Below are 17,926 nucleotides of genomic sequence, written 5' to 3' on the forward strand. Positions count from 1 at the left end.
TGCGGTGGGAAAGCGCCCGGGAGCGCGGGGGCTGGGCAGGTCCCGCCGGCCCGCGCAGGGAGGCCCGGGAAGCAAAGCGCTCAGTAGGCGCCTGCTGTGTGCACCTGCTGTGGGGGCAGGGCTCGGAGTATTTGTGGGGCGGGGCGGGGCGGGGGCGGGGAACCTTGGCCTCCAGCTTGGATGCGAGTTTGGGTGTTGATGGATTTCCCAGACCGGTGCAGTCGCTGTTTGCTGTGCGGAGCGCATGCCCCCCTCCCCGGTTAACCTCAGCCAACGCAGAGCCGCCCCCTCCGGCTCGCCCAAGCCAGCGCGAATGGCCCTGCGGCGGTCGAGGGCCTGCCTCAGTTTCTCCTCGGACAGAAACAAGGAGGTCCGGCTTTTGAGGGAGGTGGACGGAGAGACTTGGCCCTGGGCGGACGCGGCCGTCGGCAGCTGTGTGACCGCGGGGGGTCTCTCTGGGACGAACAGCAGGGTCAGAACACGAGTGGGCGGAGTCCTGGGGCTCTATCCAGGGGCTGCATGGGGAGCATTCAGTAGGCGCTTAACCAGCAGTAGCTGGGAGAGGCCGCATGTGGAGCCCAAGGCCAGACCGGCAATTCCTCCTTCATTTCTGACATGGTCAGTGAGCGCCTACTGTGTACTGGGTGTGAACACACAGGCTCCAAAGACAAAACTCTGCCGCTGACCACGGGCAGTGGCCTGGGATCTCCGTGGTCAGCGGGCCCTTTGTGGGCATCGTCCAGGGTTTCCCATGATGGCTCCTGCCTCAGGGCCTTTGCACGGGCTGTCCCCGCCCCCGAGGCTCTTCCCCGGGCCCTCCCTCTGTCTCTGCACAGGGACAGCAGTGGGGGAGGGTGGAACTGGGGACTTTGTCTGTGTTCCCAAGGTGAGGTCAGCCCAGGACCCGCGGGTGCGGGGAGGCGGGGCTGCAGGAGCCGCGTTGGTCCCGCCAGGGCCTGGAGACCAACCTGAGAACGTGGCCGAAAGCGAGGGCCCTGTGTTTTGAGGCTGCTGTGTGAGCTCGGGCAAGTGTCCCGACCTCTCTGTGTCTGCCTGCTTCTGTCCCGGAAATGGGGCGCAGAGCAGAGGCCTTGGGGACCAAATGCGAGGGTCAGGTGGGGCAGACGGAGCCGGCACGGAGCAGGGGCGCCAAATGCCAGCCAGCGTTGTCATTTCGACAGAGAGCGGATTTCTCAGAAGGACGCCATGAAGGTCGTCGACCAGCAGCAAAGCGGGGGGGGGGGGCGCTCAGGATGGCCTGGGGGAGGGGCACATTCACCCAGTCACGGCCAGGGGCAGCCTGAGAGGATTCCCACGAGGGTGGGCGTGCAGTTGAGCCACTAGGATGCTGGTCAAGGCTCCTGACTCCAGCCAGGGCAGGATCCGGGGGGCGGCAGTGAGGGACCAAGTGGTTGGGTCCGGCCACGTCCGTGGGAGGTCTGGGTCCAGCCCCAGCCATCGTGGGCGTCTGGGGAGTGACCCAGCGGATGGAAGACCTCTCTCTCTGTCTCTCTGTCTCTGTGTCTCTGTCTCTCTCTCTGTCTCTCTCTGTCTCTCTGTCTCTCTCTGTCTCTCTCTCTCTGTGTGTCTCTGTCTCTGTCTCTCTCTGTCTCTGTCTCTCTCTGCCTCTGTCTCTCTCTGTGTGTCTCTGTCTCTGTCTCTGTCTCTCTCTCTCTGTGTCTCTGTCTCTCTGTGTCTCTGTCTCTCTCTGTGTCTCTGTCTCTCTCTGCCTCTGTCTCTCTCTGTGTGTCTCTGTCTCTGTCTCTCTCTCTCTCTCTGTGTCTCTGTCTCTCTGTGTCTCTGTCTCTCTCTCTGTCTCTGTCTCTCTCTGTGTCTCTCCCTCTGTCTCTCTGTGTCTCTGTCTTTCTGTGTCTCTGTCTCTCTCTCTCTGTCTCTCTCTCTGTCTCTCTGCCTCTCTCTGCCTCTGTCTCTCTCTGTGTGTCTCTGTCTCTGTCTCTCTCTGTCTCTCTGTGTCTCTCCCTCTCTCTGTCTCTCTGTCTCTCTCTGTGTGTCTCTCTCTGTGTCTCTGTCTCTCTCTGTGTCTCTGTCTCTCTCTGTCTCTCTGTGTCTCTGTCTCTCTCTCTGTCTCTGTCTCTCTCTCGGCTCCATAACCCCCACGGGGCCCCTGGGGAGAACATCTCCCCCTCTCTGAGCCTCCAGGTGCACATCCCAGAACTGGGGTCCACCAGGCTGTGGGAGCACAGCGAAGTCATTCACTCAGCCTGGGGGATGGCCGCGATGGCAGATGTGGCCAGGATTTGTTACAGATTGATTTATTTATTTGAAAGGCAGAGTAACAGAGGGCGGGGGAGACAGAGAGAGGTCTTCCATCCGCTGGCTCACTCCCCAGGGCGCCACGACAGTCAGGGCCAGGCCAGGCTGAAGCCAGGAGCCAGGAGCTCCATCCGGGTCTCCCACGCAGGTGCAGGGGCCCAGCACGTGGGCGTCACCACTGCCTCCCAGGCGCGCACAGAGCAGCTGCTCAGGCTGGGGGCTCCGGGCTGGAGGCCCACAGGGGTCCAGCGGGCAGGGGAGCTTCCTGGTGTGCGCCCCGGGGGTCTCTGGTGCAGGGCGGCCTGCGTGTGGTCCGGGCTGTGCGGTGCCTCCGTGCTGGGGCCCCGCGCCTCTGCTAATCTCCCCGGCGCGCCGTGGGCTCAGGTTTCGGATGTCACCGGGAGGAGCCCGGCCCCCTTAATCCTGAGGGCCCTGGAAACTGTCCTCGCAGGTGGGGACAGCGGGGCCTGCTGAGGCCACCATCTGTGTCCTCCCGGCTCGCCAGGGCGGGGGGGCGGGGCGGGGGCAGTCGCTATGGCAACGGCGTGCGCGCCCCCCGCCCGCTCGTCCTCACTGGTCCCTCTCGGTCCCGCGGCGGGGAGCTGTTAATTAGCGCTCGCGCCTGGCTCGTTAGCCCTTGGTCCTCGCGCGAGATTCGTGGCAAATCCCCCCTCCCCGGTCTCCGGGGACCCTGCGGACCGAGGCGGAGACAGTGGGGTCCCGGGGGGGGGGGGGCCCTGTCCGCGAAGCAGCGAGTCCCAGCAAAAACGAAACAAGCGAACAAGAACCGCCCCCTCGGGTTGTTCCAGAAGGCGGAATGGAGTCCCAGGGTCTTACAAAGGGGGAGTGGCCAGCCCTGTTGGAATGGCCCCCAGACCCCAAGGCGGGCAGGAGCGGGGGAGGGGCGAGGGGGAGGAAGTCGCACACTCCTTAGGTGGCTGAAGGACGTGGCTCCTGGGGCCTGTGTGGTGGAGGCTGGGACGCCGCGGCTGCTGGTGCGCCCGGGGGGCAGCAGGTGATGGCTCAAGGGCTTGGGCCCCCGTCCCTCGCCTGGGAGACCTGGAAGGAGCTCCCGCGTCCCAGGCTCCAGCCAAGCCCCGTCCCTGCCATCGCAGGCCCTTGGGTGCGCGGTGGTGGTGCTGGTGGGGGGAGCTCTCTGTCTCTGTCTCGCCTCTCACTCCGTCTCTCAAATAAAACAAGAAAATTTAAGGCGCATTGCAGAATGGCACAGGCACGCCGGGGGCGTGGGACTGCATTCCCATGCAAACGCCGTGGGCGCAGCTCTGCCGTGGCCTCCTTAGTGAGCGCCAAGCGCTGTGGCCGTTCCTGAACCCAACCTCCCTGAACTCTCGCGTGTCTGAGCCACCGTGGTCCTTCCACACCACGGAGCACGGCTTCGTGGTCCACGGCAGCTGAGTCCACGGCACTTGGCCTCGTGGACGGGTCACAGCCGCACGCTGCGTACTTGCTTCACAGGGGTTTCTGGGATGTGTGGAGCCGCGGGCTTGGGGCCAGACCAGCAGGTGCGCAGGGCAAGGGTGGGGGGCACGGGGCAACCTGGGGGCGGGTGGAGCCATTCTGCCCGTGGAGGACGGCGCTGTGGGTTTGCCAACATTTAAAGAAGATTGTACCCGAGGTCTTGAACATTACTGTGCATGTAAACTACGCCTCAATACACCTGGCTATACAAATCTTTCTTTAAAAGAGGACTTATTCTATTTACTTGAGAGAGAGAGAGGGAGAGGGAGAGAGAGGGAGAGGGAGGGAGGGAGGGAGGGAGGGAGGGAGGGAGGGAGAGAGATCTTCCATCCACTGGTTCACTCCCCAAATGTCAGGGCTGCCAGGCGCCAGGAACTCCGTCCAAGTCTCCCACGTGGGGATCTAGGACCCAGACACTGGAGCCGGCACCACCACTGCCCCCCACCCATGCACATCAGCAGGGAGCTGGATTGGAAGTGGAGCAGCCGGGACTCGACCTGGGGGCTCTGATCGGAGACGCCAGCATCGCAGGCAGCGGCTGTACCTGCTACGTCACATCACCCCAAATATTATTAAAAAAAAAAAAAACAGGGGGAAAGAAACTAAGCCCAGCCGCGGGCAGCGTTCCCCTCTGCTCCCGTCTGCTCCCCTTTGCTCCTCTGGGTCTGCGAAGCCAGAGCTGGCCCCCAAGTGGGAGGCGGCGTCCAGGAGAGAGACAGAGTTCCCAGGTGGGTGCCTGAGGGCCATGAGCTGTGTCAGCATTCCCACGGCCTCGGCGCCCACACCCTGGTCCTGCCTGGACTCTCCCATTGGAGGAGCTCGGCCCTCGGTTTGGCTGTTACCCCGCTGATGGATTCTGGGTGGTGTTCTGGAAGCTTCCGCCCCCTGGCAGGCTCCACGGTGGGGCAGGACCCCTGGGTTGTCGCCAACACCAAGCCCTGGCCAACTTCACTGCCTCATCCCTAAAGCCCAAGTTGGTTACGCAAGCACTCACGTGTGTACCCCCACCCCAGGGCCCGATGGGATAAAATGTGCTGGGCCAATCCGTGGATGGAACCTCACAAAGCAACAGGGAACTCGCAAGGCCCTGGCGCTACTTCTCAGGCTGTGCCGGGCCGTCTTGGAGCCTCAAGCATTGGGGTAGAAAACCAGGAAGCTGATTCTGGCTCTGTCTTGGGGGATGAACCAGCGGATGGACGATTCTCCCTCCTCTCTCTCTCCCTCCCTCTCCCTCCCTCCTTCTCTCTCTCTCTCCCTCCCTCTCCCTCCCTCCTTCTCTCTCCCTCTCTCTCCCTCTCCCTCCCTCTCCCTCCTTCTCTCTCTCTCCCTCTCCCTCTCCCTCCCTCTCCCTCCCTCTCTCTCCCTCTCTCTCCCTCTCTCTCTCTCTCTCTCCCTCTCCCTGTCCCTCCCTCCTTCTCTCTCTCTCCCTCTCCCTCCCTCCCTCTCTCTCTCTCTCTTTCCCTCTCCCTCCCTCTCCCTCCTTCTCTCTCTCTCTCTCTCCCTCCCTCTCCCTCCTTCTCTCTCTCTTTCCCTCTCCCTCCTTCTCTCTCTCTCTCTCTCTCTCTCCCTCCCTCTCCCTCCTTCTCTCTCTCTTTCCCTCTCCCTCCCTCTCCCTCCTTCTCTCTCTCTCTCTCTCTCTCTCTGCCTCTCCTTGTCTATCACTCTGTCTTTTAAATGCATAAATACATCTTTTTTTTTAAAGGTGCAGTGTGGGCCCCGCCTCTGGCCCAGACTCCTCTGCCCCCTCCATTCACACAACCTCAGTTTTCCTATGTGGATCTGGACTTAAATTTTCTCAATAGTCTCTGTCTCCCCTCAAACAGCAGCTCCCGGCTTCCTGTTCCCAGATCCAGCCGCCGCGCTAACTGGGGAGTTACGGAGCCACCTGGACACTCGGGGACCGGGGTGGGAATCGACCCAAATGCAGAGACTCTTTGGGGACCAAATGAAAACCTGCAACCCAGCTTTGGGCAGGTGCCAGACTTTTATCCTGAAGTGGAGGCCACAACCTATGAGGTAATCTTTGGAGCTTCATTCGAGGCAGAGTCCCATTGGCCGGCTGGGGAGGCCCCTCCCAGGCTTCCCGCAGCCCCGCCTCCCCAGAAGCCCATAAAAGCGCAGGCTCCTCGCCTCGGCAGCCGCGGGGCACCTGCTTCAGCTACCGGGACCGGAGCAGGTGAGACTCGCAGGCTGCCTGGGAGGGAGGGAGGGAGGGGCGGCCCGAGGGCCCGGGGAGGGGGAGGCCGGCCGAACATCTTCCCAGAAAGTGGCCGCGACGGTGAAGTCCCACGGGAAGAGGAGACCCCTGGAGCTGGCTTGCTGGGAGTAAGTACCTGGTAGGGGCAGGCGCGAGTTCCAGGTGCGACCCTTTCGCGCCCTCCCCTTGGCCATTCTGTAGCTCCATAGGAAGAGGGCTGGCGGGATCGGGGAGGGAGGTCGGAGGGAGGAGGGGGTTAGCTGGAGAAAAGGGGGGAGTCGTTGTGTTCAGCACCACGGCCCCGGACAGCTCCGCGCGACCACCGTTCGCTTCAGCACCGGGGCGGCGGACAGCGCCCGGATCCGCACAGCTCTCGGCGGGTTCGGGGCGGATCCCGGGACCCCGGGCTGGCTCCTCTCGGGAGCCCGAGGGGCCTGCGACCCCCAGTTCGCGGGGGAAGAGCAGGGGAGAGGATGGTCCCGAGCCTCAGGAAAGCCTTTTTAAACAAAGCGCATTATTTTCTAGATAAAAGCGCTCGCGGAGTCCGACGGGAGATTGGCAGGTGTGGGAGAGCAGGCGTCCGCCGAAATGACACGACCAGACCTCTGGGGGAAGCCTGTGTCACGTGCCTCGTACCCGCGCCGTCACGGCCGACCCCCGGCTGGGTGTCCCTCCCCGTGCTCACTTGACAGAAGGGGCTCCATCGGGGCAGAGAAACAACTCGTGAGCCCAGCGAGGAAGCAGGAAGCCAGCCCCACGCCAGCCCAAGCCCAGCCCCGTCTGCTGCGCCCGGGTGGGAGGCGGTTGTCCTGGAGACCAGAGCCTGCTCCTTCCGGAGGAGCCGGGGGGCACAGAGGCCGGGGGCCCAGATGTTGCTGCTCCGCCGGCGGAGGGGCTGGGCCGCAGGGCGCCGGGCGCTGAAGATGGCCGGACCGCCGTGGTCTGGTGCTGTGTGGAAGACTAGTGATTTTGTTGTCCTGGTGTAGCTCGGCAACAAGTCACAGCCAGCCTCACAGCGCCGACTCTGCTCGCCAAGTGCCTGGCTCCCTCAGCACCGGAGGCCCCCGGGGTGGAGGTGCAGGCAGGGGAGGGACTCTGCTCGCCAAGTGCCTGGCCCCCCCAGCACCGGAGGCGCCCCAGCGGGGTGCAGGCAGGGGAGGGACTCTGCTCGCCAAGTGCCTGGCTCCCCCAGCACCGGAGGCCCCCGGGGTGGAGGTGCAGGCAGGGGCAGGGGAGGGACTCTGCTCGCCAAGTGCCTGGCTCCCCCGGCACCGGGGGTGCAGGCAGGGGCAGGGGAGGGACTCTGCTCGCCAAGTGCCTGGACCCCCCAGCACCGGAGGCCCCCGGGGTGGAGGTGCAGGCAGGGGCAGGGGAGGGACTCTGCTCGCCAAGTGCCTGGCTCCCCCGGCACCGGGGGTGCAGGCAGGGGCAGGGGAGGGACTCCCACCTGGGCGGGCTCCCCGGGACCCTGCCGACCACGCCCGGCGGGGGCTGCTTCCCCCAGGAGTCATGAGGCCTCCCCTCCGCCCGACACCTCCATGGGCCACTCAGGGGACGGCCGTGACCCTGGGCGTCTGGGGCATCACCGAGGCTCAGCCATCGCAGACACCACGCGAGTTCGTGCGTGGCGTGTGCTGCCCCTCCCCCTACCTTCTCGCCCAAGCCTCACTGCCCCCGGGCAAACTTCCCTGTGGCCTCACCTCTGGTCCTGGGAGAGCCGGCTCCGTGAGGGCAGAAACAAAGTGGGTATCCCAGGGCCCGGCACACAGCAGGTGCTCAATGCGTGTTTGTGGAATCAACAAAGGCTCCGAGGAATAAGAGGAATAATAAACCAGTACGTCCCCCTCGGCACCTGAATGAACTGATGGCTTGCATACGCACGCGCGGGCACACACACACACACACAGACCATGTCTCCTGCAGGTGTTTATGGGGGCGAGTAATTAAATTTGTGGGCACTCAAGGGCCAGTGGCTAATAGCCCCCGGGGAGAGCCGCTGTGTTAATTAGCAATTCTGAGGCATGACTCCTCATTACCTCGGGCGCCTGCACCTCCCTCCTCAGCCAGACACACGGAATCCTGGCCTCCTGGGGGGAGGCTGCCTGGGGAGACCGGCCGCGGAGGGCTCTGGGCCTGGGTAAGTCTCACGGAGGGAGATTCCTGGTCTATTCAGAGCCGCGCTCCGGGTGTAGCCAAAGGCAAGATAGGGCTTTTCGGGTCCCCCACGTAAAAGGAGACTCAGCCCTGGGGTGCACAATTACCCCCCCAATGAATGGTTTCTAAGTGAATACGAGACCCCACCCCCACCCCGGTAGGCTCCTCCCCCTCGCTGCCCATCAGTGGAGAAGCCCCGCCCATCACCCCCAAGGTGCCGCCCACTCCGCAGGCACCCGCCGTCACCAGCCCTCGGCTGCCCCCCGGGGCTGCCGGCCTGCGTGCCCTGAGCCCCTCCCAGGTCCCCGCACCCCTGCACACGCACGCACACGGGCACACGCGCGTGTGCTTGCACAGCGCCAGGTCTTCACGGACCACGGAGCTGACCACGCCCCCGACCTTGAACCTTGCCAAGGCCCCCACAGACCGCAGGGGGAGACGCGCCCCTCACTCCCCGGTGGCCCCAGGCCTCTCTGTGCGGCCTGGGGGCGGCGCGGCCGGGCTCTGCACGTTCCCAAGCTGCCCCGCAAGTCTTCCAAGTGCGTTTGGGAGACAGACTGCGCTCCCACGTGCGGGTTCACTCCCCAAATAAACAGGCAGGGTCGGCCAGAAAGAACCCCGGGCCCCAGCGCTCGTCCGGGTCCGGGAGTGGGGCAGCTGGGGCTGGAACCGGAGCACAGCAGCAGACACACATTTAAAAGGGGGCAGTCCAGCTGGCAATGTTCTACAACCAGCACCCGCGTCTACTTCCAGAAGTTTCCGGAATGTTCTACCACCCCATTCCACGAAGCAATGGCGCCCTGTCCTCCTCTTCCCCAGCCCCAGGGCCACGCATCGCGTTCCTGCCCCTGTCCCTCCACGTGGGAGCGGGCCTCCGAGCCGCGCCCCGTCCCTGGCTGCTCCACGCCACGGCCTGTGGCCACCATACTTTCTCTGTGGCCGGCACTGTTTGCAAAGCTTGGATACGGCTCCTCCTTTGAAGAAGGGACTGTACCCATTTGACAGAAGAGGAAACTGAGGCCCAGAGGCGTCAAGCAAGAGTCTCAGGTCGCAAAGCTGGTGGGTGGCCGAGTCAGGCGGTCTGTGGCCAGGGCGCGGTCAGACCCCTCCCGTGGGTCCCTAGTGGCTGGGTGTTGAGAGACAGGGTGCTCACCACGATGGGACCCTCTGCCATCTTCCTGGGCCAGGAGACTGTGGTCCAGACGGGGGCGGGGCCTGGGGTCGCCCACGGTCCCCGGCAGAGCATCCACGGAGCCCTGGGACGGGACTGGGGCCCGCGATCAAGGCAGCAGCTGGGGTCCCAGTGGGGAAACCCTGGGGGTCCCCGATGCCTGCTCGGCCCCCAGGGAGCCGCCTGCAGGGTTTAGTGGGGAGAGGCGGCCCGGTTCTGAGGCTGCGTCCTCCGTGGGCCTCGGGCCTCCTGGCTCCTCCCAGAGGGGGCAGCGCCTCCGTGGGGCCTTCTGTGGGGGCCCGGCTGGGTTGCCATGACAACCGCAGGCCGCAGGGCCAGGAGGGTGGCGGCTGCGTCCAGCCCGGACCCCCCTTGGCCTCCGGGTTTTGCCCACGCCCATCCTTGTCCTGGCTGATCGCAGGAGCCCGGCCAGTGGCCAGGCCGGGCCAGAGCGGGCAGCCGGGCGCTGGGCACGGCCCCTCCGCTGCGGCTGCGCGGGCCGAGGGCCCCGGCTCTGCCCTGCCCGGTGCGGACGGACCCACAGAAGCAGCGGTGACGGCCCCGGTGCTGGGCCCCCGCCCCCCGTGTGGGGAGCCCCGGTGGAGCCCCTGGCTCCCGGCTCCAGCCCGGCCCAGCCCTGGCTGTGGGGGCCATTTGGGGAGTGACCCAGCCGATAGACCTCTCTGTCTCTCAAACAAGTAATAAAATCTTTAAAAAAGGGAAAAAAGCCCAGAACGGCCCTGAGCCCCGGGCCCTGCGGACCTCCCGGGGTGACCAGGACACCCAGGCCCCCTCTGCCCCGCCCTTTTCTCCATTTCCCCTCCATTTAGACACCTGCGGAAGCCCCGCCCCCGCCCGTGGGGCCGCGCAGGTGGCCGGGCCGTGGCCCCGCACCGGGAAGCCGCTGAGGACGCCCCGCGGCGCGCACCTGGCGGGCGGCCCGGGCTGTGCCCGCGCATGGCCAACGCGCGTTTGCCGGCCCCGCAGCGGCTCCCGCGCGGCCCCAGGTGCAGGCCCGCGTGCGCGCGTGCGGGGCCCGGGCCGGGCGGGCTTCGTTCCCTGCGCCTCTCACCGGGGCAGGGCGGGGATCCAGGCCGAGGACTCCGCAGGGCGCTTGCCCGCGGGCCCGGGGGCTGCGGCAGGGCCCACGCACCCCCCCCCCCAGTCCAAAGCGCAGAAGGCGGAGAAAAAAAATAAAAATAAATTCATAAAAACCCAGCAAGCTGGGCTGTGTTCAGAACAAGCAAATCCTGGGGTCCCGAGTGGATTCCTGGCTGCCGGGGGGGGGGGTGTCTATGCGGCCTTGGAAGGTTCGAGAACAAGGGTGAATCCACCAGCGCCAGCGGACCTTTCTCTGTAGCCAAAGGAATCTTTTCATTTTTTCCCCAGACTTTTTAAAAAAATCCCCTTATGTTAACAACATCGTATTTCTTTATTTGGAAGCGGGGGGGGGGGGGGGGAGAGAATGGATCCTCCCTCCACTGGGTTGCTCCCCAGATGCCCGCCACGGCCAGGGCTGGGCCAGGCCGACGCCAAGAGCCGGGAGCTGCGCCCGTGGGTGCAGGGCCCCACCCGGGGCTCCCACGCGGGTCAGGGCCCGAGTACTTGGTCCGTCCTCCGCCGCTCTCCCAGGCGCCTTAGCAGGGAGCGCGGTGGGACGTGGAGCAGCGGGACTCGAACCCGTGCCCAGGCGGCACTGAGCTGACTCGGGGAGCACAGAGCCTGGCGCCCCTCCCTGCGCCCTGCGTGGGCGTCGGCCGGGCCTGGGGAGCCCCGGGACCCCGCCCGGCCGCGGGTTGGTCCTCCCAGGTGTGCGGACCGGGGAGGCACCCGAGGCCACGCAGCCGAGGGACAGGCGCATGCGTGACTCCCGAGTCCGCCCAGAGCCCGGCGGGGGGGCCGAGCAGCACGGAAGACTTCCTGGAGGAGGAAGACCCCTCCCCCTGCGGTGTTCACGCCCAGCCCCCACGGGAAGCTCCGCCCCCACTTCCTTCTGCTGCTGGCCCAGCTCAGGCTGCGCCGCGCCGTTACGGATTTCCATCCACACTCCCTGTGTCCACGCGGACCCACGTGGCCAGCCCTGGGGTCGCGGCCGCCGTGGCTGGGGAGGCTGGGGGCGGCGATTCTGACAAGGAGTCCTAGGGCGCCCCTGCTCCGTGCTCTCAGCCCACGGGACCCACGGCGGCCTCGCAGCTAGCCAATGGTTTCCGCTCCGAACCCTGGGCCCCGGGGTGTCAATCACCCAGGGATGTCAATCACCCGGGGAACAGGACCCAGGGGACCCACGGCGGCCGCAGCCTCGCGGGAGACGCCGCACGGGCGCCCTCTGCTGGACGACTGGGGAATTCCCGGGAAGCCGCGAGGCCGCGCATGCGCCCCGCAGGCCTGCCCCTTAGGTGTTTGCAAATGCCTGGGGCGCCCGGGTCGAGCCCCAGCTGCGTGCGAGAGCCGGGGCAGCTCCTGGCTGCAGCCTGGCCCAGCCCTGGCCGCGCAGGCCATTTCGGGGGGGAACCAGCAGGTCTGCTGCTTGCATGGGGCAGCCGCCTCCAAAGTGCATGTTTCACCCATCGATTAAAATAATTTTAAAAAAGCACGCGTATCCGTGTCCACGGAAACTCCACGCGCACGCTGGGGCTCACGCACAGGATCTCGAGGCGGAGGAAATTCGGACCTGCGTTAGGAGACTGAATGACAGAACAAGTGATTGAGAGGTTCGCGGGCGATAAGATTGACCCTTCCCGCCACCTGTCCTCGCCCCTTCCCGCGCCTGCCCCCTGCCGGTCAGCGGCGGCACTACACTAAGCCGGAATTAGATGCGACCAGGCATGCCCGCCGCCCCCTGATTGGCTTCGAGCGCTCGCGATGCCTTTCGGGAAATGTAGTCCGGTGAGGCCCACGCCTCCTCCCCCTGTAGGCTCCGACCCAGTCAGTGCCAGCCCCAGGAAGTACGTCAGCCTAGCTCCCTGGGTACCCACGAGACCCCCGCGTGTGGCGCTGCGCTCCGGGGATCGCCGCACTGGAACGGCAATCCCCAGCATGCCCCGCGCCGGCGGCGAGCGGAGGCTGGCCCGCAGCCTCCTGGGAAGTGTAGTCCTCTGTACAAGCCCTCGCGGCGCCTCCCCAGGGCCGCGAAGGCGCGAGGACTCCACTTCCCGGCACGCTCCGGCGCGGCCGGGCGCGGCAGCCATTTTGTCCCGCCCGCGGGGGGCGCCGCTGAGATGGCGGCGGCGCGGGGCACGGTGAAGGTTGCGGGCCGCCCGCGCGGGCGCGCCTAGTCCGCCGCGTGCCCGCGCCCCGCGGCGGCCGGCCCATGGCCCCGCGCGGGCCCCGCCGACCATGGACCTGCGCACGGCCGTGTACAACGCCGCCCGCGACGGCAAGCTGCCGCTGCTGCAGAAGCTGCTGGGCGGCCGCAGCCGCGAGGAGCTGGACGAGCTGACCGGCGAGGTGGCGGGCGGGGGCACGCCGCTGCTCATCGCCGCGCGCCACGGCCACCTGGCCGTGGTGGAGTACCTGGTGGACCGCTGCGGCGCGAGCGTGGAGGCCGGCGGCGCCGTGCACTTCGACGGCGAGACCATCGAGGGCGCGCCGCCGCTCTGGGCCGCGGCGGCCGCCGGGCACCTGCCCGTGGTGCGCAGCCTGCTGCGGCGCGGGGCGTCGGTGAACCGCACCACGCGCACCAACTCCACGCCGCTGCGCGCCGCCTGCTTCGACGGCCACCTGGACGTGGTGCGCTACCTGGTGGGCGAGCACCAGGCCGACCTGGAGGTGGCCAACCGGCACGGCCACACGTGCCTGATGATCTCGTGCTACAAGGGCCACGGCGACATCGCGCGCTACCTGCTGGAGCGCGGCGCGCAGGTGAACCGGCGCAGCGCCAAGGGCAACACGGCGCTGCACGACTGCGCCGAGTCGGGCAGCCTGGAGATCCTGCAGCTGCTGCTCGGGCGCCACGCGCGCATGGAGCGCGACGGCTACGGCATGACGCCGCTGCTGGCCGCCAGCGTCACCGGCCACACCAACATCGTGGAGTACCTGATCGAGCCGCAGCCGCGCGCGCCGCAGGAGGAGGAGGCGGCGGCGCCCGGAGAGCCCCCGGCCGAGCGCTGCTGCCCCGCCAGCCTCGAGGCGGCCGTGGAGGCGCTGGAGCTGCTGGGCGCCACCTACGTGGACAAGAAGCGAGACCTGCTGGGCGCGCTGCGCCACTGGCGCCGCGCCCTGGAGCTGCGGCAGCGCGGCGGCGCGCTGCTGCCCCGGCCCGAGCCGGCGCCCCGCGTGCCCGCCTACGGCTACTCGCGCGAGGCCAGCTCGCCCGAGGAGCTGGACGCGCTCATCCGCGACCCGGACGCCATGCGCACGCAGGCGCTGCTGGTGCGCGAGCGCATCTTGGGCCCGGCGCACCCCGACACGTCCTACTACATCCGCTACCGCGGCGCCGTCTACGCGGACGCGGGCGACTTCGCGCGCTGCCTGCGCCTCTGGAAGTACGCGCTGGACATGCAGCTGCGCCACCTGGAGCCGCTCAGCCCCATGACGGCCAGCAGCCTGCTGTCCTTCGCCGAGCTCTTCGCCTACGTGCTGCAGGACCGCGGCGCGGCGGCGGCGGGGCCGCGGGGCGGCGCGGGCGCGCGCATCGGCGTGGCCGACCTCCTGGGCGTGCTGGCCAAGGGCGTGCGCGAGGTGGAGCGCGCGCAGCAGCTGGCGCGCGAGCCCGGCGACGCGGCGCCGCTCGGCAAGGCGCTGGCCGTGCTGCTGCACCTGCTGGACCTGCTGGAGCAGCTGGCCTGCGCGCCGGGCCAGGAGCACGCCAAGCGCCAGGCCGTGTACCGCCTGCTGCGCGCCGCGCCGCGCGGCCGCCACGGCTTCACGCCGCTGCACATGGCCGTGGACCGCGACACCACGCACGTGGGCCGCTACCCCGTGGGCCGCTTCCCGTCGCTGCCCGTGCTGCGCCTGCTGCTCGCCTGCGGCGCCGACCCCGACAGCCGCGACTTCGACAACAACACGCCGCTGCACGTGGCCGCGCGCAACGGCTGCCCGGCCGCCATGCGCGTGCTCGTGGAGGCGGGCGCGCACATGGACGCCACCAACGCCTTCGGGAAGGCGGCGTGCGAGCTGCTGGACGCGCGGCTGCTGGCCACGGGCGCCGTGCAGCCGTTCCAGCACGTGACGCTGCAGTGCCTGGCGGCGCGCGCGCTCGGCCGCGCCAAGCTGCCCTACAAGGGCCGGCTGCCCGAGGACCTGGAGGCCTTCGTGGAGCTGCACTGAGCGCGCGCCCGCCGCCTCGGCCGCTGGCCTGCCGGGTCCTCGCCCGCCGGAGCCCTGGAGCCGCGGCGCCTGACCTGCGGGCGGCCGAGCCTGGGCCCCGCGGCCTGGACCTGGGTGGGCGTGGCCGCGCGGCGCCACGCCCTCGGCTCCCTGACGTCGAGGTGGGCGTGGCCTGTGCTGCCTTCGCCCTGCCCTTGAGGTGGGCGTGGCTGCGTGATTTGCGTGAAATCGCGGTGGGCGTGGTCACCGCTGCCTTCTCCCCAGCTGCCCCACCCTTGAGGTGGGCGTGGCTGCGTGGTTTGCGTGATCTCGCGGTGGGCGTGGCCACCGCTGCCTTTGCCCCTCAGCCGCCCGCTCTTTCCCTGACCTCATGGTGGGCGTGGCCTCTGCTGCCTTTGCCCCGTACCTGCTCCACCTTGGGTGGGCGTGGTCGCACTTTGCCCTGACACGCGGTGGGCGTGGCCTATGCTGCCTTCACCCCCAGCCACCTCACCTTGGTTGGGCGTGGCCTCACCTTTTTCCAGACCTCACGGTGGGCGTGGCCACGCTGCCTTTGCCCCCCAGCTGCCTTATCCTTAAAGGGGGCGGGGCCGTGCAGTGCCTTCCAAGCCTCCCCGCCCTTGGGTGGGCGTGGTCACACTTTCCCCTGACCTCACGGTGGGCGTGGCCTGTGCTGCCTTCTCCCCAAGCCTCCCCACCATCGGTGGGCGTGGTCACACGTTTGCCCGCCCTCCAGCCACCTAGGCCAGCGTGGGCGTGGCCGCGCGCTGCCCCTCCCCCGGCCGCCGCGTGTGGGTTTGCAGTGTCCTTAGGAGTTATTTATTGAGTTATTTATCGGCAGGCCGGGGGCTGCCCCTCGCTGTCATCACGGAATGTGCACTTCGGTCCCGACGCTGACGTCATTAAAGGGATCTGCGGAGTCGCCTGCGGTGTCCTTGGCTCGTGGGGGCGAGGGCGGGGCGGGGTGAGCGCGGGGAGTGACCCAGCGCATGGGAGCCGCCCCCCCATAAGAGGTGTGGAGCTGGGGCGGGGCCGGGGTGTGCGTGTGCGGGACGCGCGGCCTGGCCTCCTGCGAGCCGCTGCGGGGCCCGACGTCCACTTCCTGTCCCCCGGGTGACAGCGGGGGACCGTCCCTGTCCCCGCCTCGGTCCGTGGAACCCAGCGCCAACGGGTGCGGTCAGTCCCTGCGGGGGAGGCGGGGCTGGGGTCCGGGCCCGCGCTGGTGGAGGCCGGGAGCTCGGCTGGGCCGCGCTTGGCCCTGTGCCCTCCGCAGCCAGCCCCAGGCGCCCGGGGTCACCGCGCGTGGGCCCAGCGGGGCTGGCCATCCGAGCGGCAGCCCTGGCCAGCAGGTCTGAGTGGCTCCACCCGGAGCCTCCCGCAAGCCAAGCAAAAAGGACCCACGCTGGGCTGAGCGGAGCCCCGGGGTCCACGGCCTCCGCTGACCGCGCGGGCCCCATGCCAGGGCAGCCACCTGAGCCCTGTTTACGCGGGGCTCCGCCTGGTGCGGGCTAAAGATAGCAGCGCCCCGGGCGCCGGCCTCCTGCCCACGCTGGCCCTGGGCTGGCCCTGGACCGGGCATGTGAGACCCCCGCCCCCACCCGCACACACCCGCGGGCCCTGCCGGCCTCAGGATCAAATGTCGCCTCCCCAGGAAGCCTTCCAGGACCTGGCCCCGAACACCAGCTGTGCCCGACCTACCCCGGGCCCTTGGAAACCTTCACGGAAAAGGATCGAGAGAGGAATCTGGGGCAGGTGCGAAAAAATTTTAAACCCACGCATGATTTTTTCAATGACACACTCCGACGAACTTGGGGAGAGCCCTGGTGTGCGTGGTCGCGCCTTTGTGGCTGCCGTGGCCGCTGCGTGGTCCCCGTCCACGGAACCCGGTGCCTTCCCCACTGCCAGGGCCCAGCTCGGTCTCTGCTTCCGCGGTTGTTGAATGAATAAGCGAGCTCGCTCAGGAGGCGCGACGTCTGATTGTGGTTAATGTGGGTTAGGATGGATGTTAACTTGTCCAGGCTATTTAAAGAAACATTGAGCACCGGGGAGCCGCCCCCGGCCCGGCGGTGTGGGGTGGGGGCCGTCTGCCCAGCCTGAAACCAGCTCCTGCATGCAGCAGGCGCTCAATAACAAACCAGGGGCTGAGGAAGTGGGGCGTTGGCAGTTAAAAAGCAACTTGTGCATTTATTGAGTGCCTGCAGTATACCAGGGAGGGAGCCACGGGGGAGTCTGGGGCAGGGCGGCCCTGCACAGCCCTGGGTGGGTGGAGAAGCAGCCAGGAACCCTGCGCGGGGGGCAGTGAGAGGCCCCAAGGCCGTCAGGGACCCCTGAACTTGGGGTTCTGAGACGAGAACCGCGGGGGTCCACTCGGGAGCTGACCCTGCAGGGAGGCGAAGCCCGGCCCCGCCCCCCCGCGGGTGGTCCCTGCCTTCCAGAAAGTTCTCTGCGGGAGTGGGCCCCCCCCCCCCCCCGCTGACTGTCCGTTCCCGTGGAGACCGCAGGGCCGGTGGGGAAGGGTCAGTTTCAATGTCAAGGCCACCTCTGGCGCAGCCCAGCTGCCTGCAGGCCCAGGGGGCGGCCGGCGCTGCTAGGAACAGACCCGGCGCTCTGCCCCTTGCCCGGTCACCGCTGCCCGCACAACCTCGGGGCCAGGTGGGCCCTGCTGCTCCACCAGGCCGGGCTTGTTCATTTGTGAATCTGCCGGTCAGGCGCCCACGGCGGGGGACGGGACTTCACAAAGCTCACGGCGGGGCCGGTGCCGTGGCGCAGCGGGTAAAGCCGCCTGCAGGCCGGCATCCCCCATGGGCGCTGGTTTGAGTCCGGCTGCTCACTTCCGATCCAGCTCTCTGCTATGGCCTGGGCGAGCAGTGGAAGATGGCCCAAGTCCTTGGGCCCCTGCACCTGCGTGGGAGACCCGGATGGAGCTCCTGGCTCCTGGCTTCGGATCGGTGCAGCTCCAGCCATGGCAGCCATCTGGGGAGGGAACCAGCGGATGGAGGACCTCTCCCTCTCTCTCTCCCTCCCCCTCCCTCTCCCTCTCTCCCCCTCCCCCTCTCTCTCCCCCCTCCCTCTCTCTCTCCCTCTCTCTCCCTCCCCCTCCCTCTCCCTCTTTCTCTCTCCCTCTCCCCCTTCCTCTCCCCCCTCTCTCCCTCCCTCTCCCTCTCCCTCCCCCCCTCTCTCCCTCTCTCTCTCTCTCTCTCTCCCTCTCTCTCCCTCTCAAAAGCGACTTGAGACAGGCGCTCGCGCAGTCCGCTGGCCAGAAATGACCTCTGAGTGAAGCCCCAGCGGTGTGGAGGTGGGGAGGTATGGGGCAGCCCGCACTGCCCGTGCAAAGGCCCTGGGGCAGAGGAGGGCAGGGGCCCGCTCAGCTGCTCACAGCTCTG

At 67.6% G+C, this 17,926-nt stretch overlaps 1 protein-coding gene across 1 annotated transcript; it reads left to right on the forward strand.

Annotated features, from left to right (window-relative positions):
* Window positions 1-12,565: 12,565 nt before the first annotated feature.
* On the forward strand, window positions 12,566-15,465 carry FEM1A (fem-1 homolog A). The gene has a single exon (XM_062185157.1). It carries the CDS (start codon window positions 12,612-12,614, stop codon window positions 14,541-14,543), a length of 1,932 nt encoding a protein of 643 aa, XP_062041141.1. The 5' UTR covers window positions 12,566-12,611; the 3' UTR covers window positions 14,544-15,465.
* Window positions 15,466-17,926: the final 2,461 nt, after the last annotated feature.

This window comes from Lepus europaeus, unplaced genomic scaffold, assembly GCF_033115175.1.
Source record: "Lepus europaeus isolate LE1 unplaced genomic scaffold, mLepTim1.pri SCAFFOLD_286, whole genome shotgun sequence".
Lineage (NCBI taxonomy): Eukaryota > Metazoa > Chordata > Mammalia > Lagomorpha > Leporidae > Lepus > Lepus europaeus.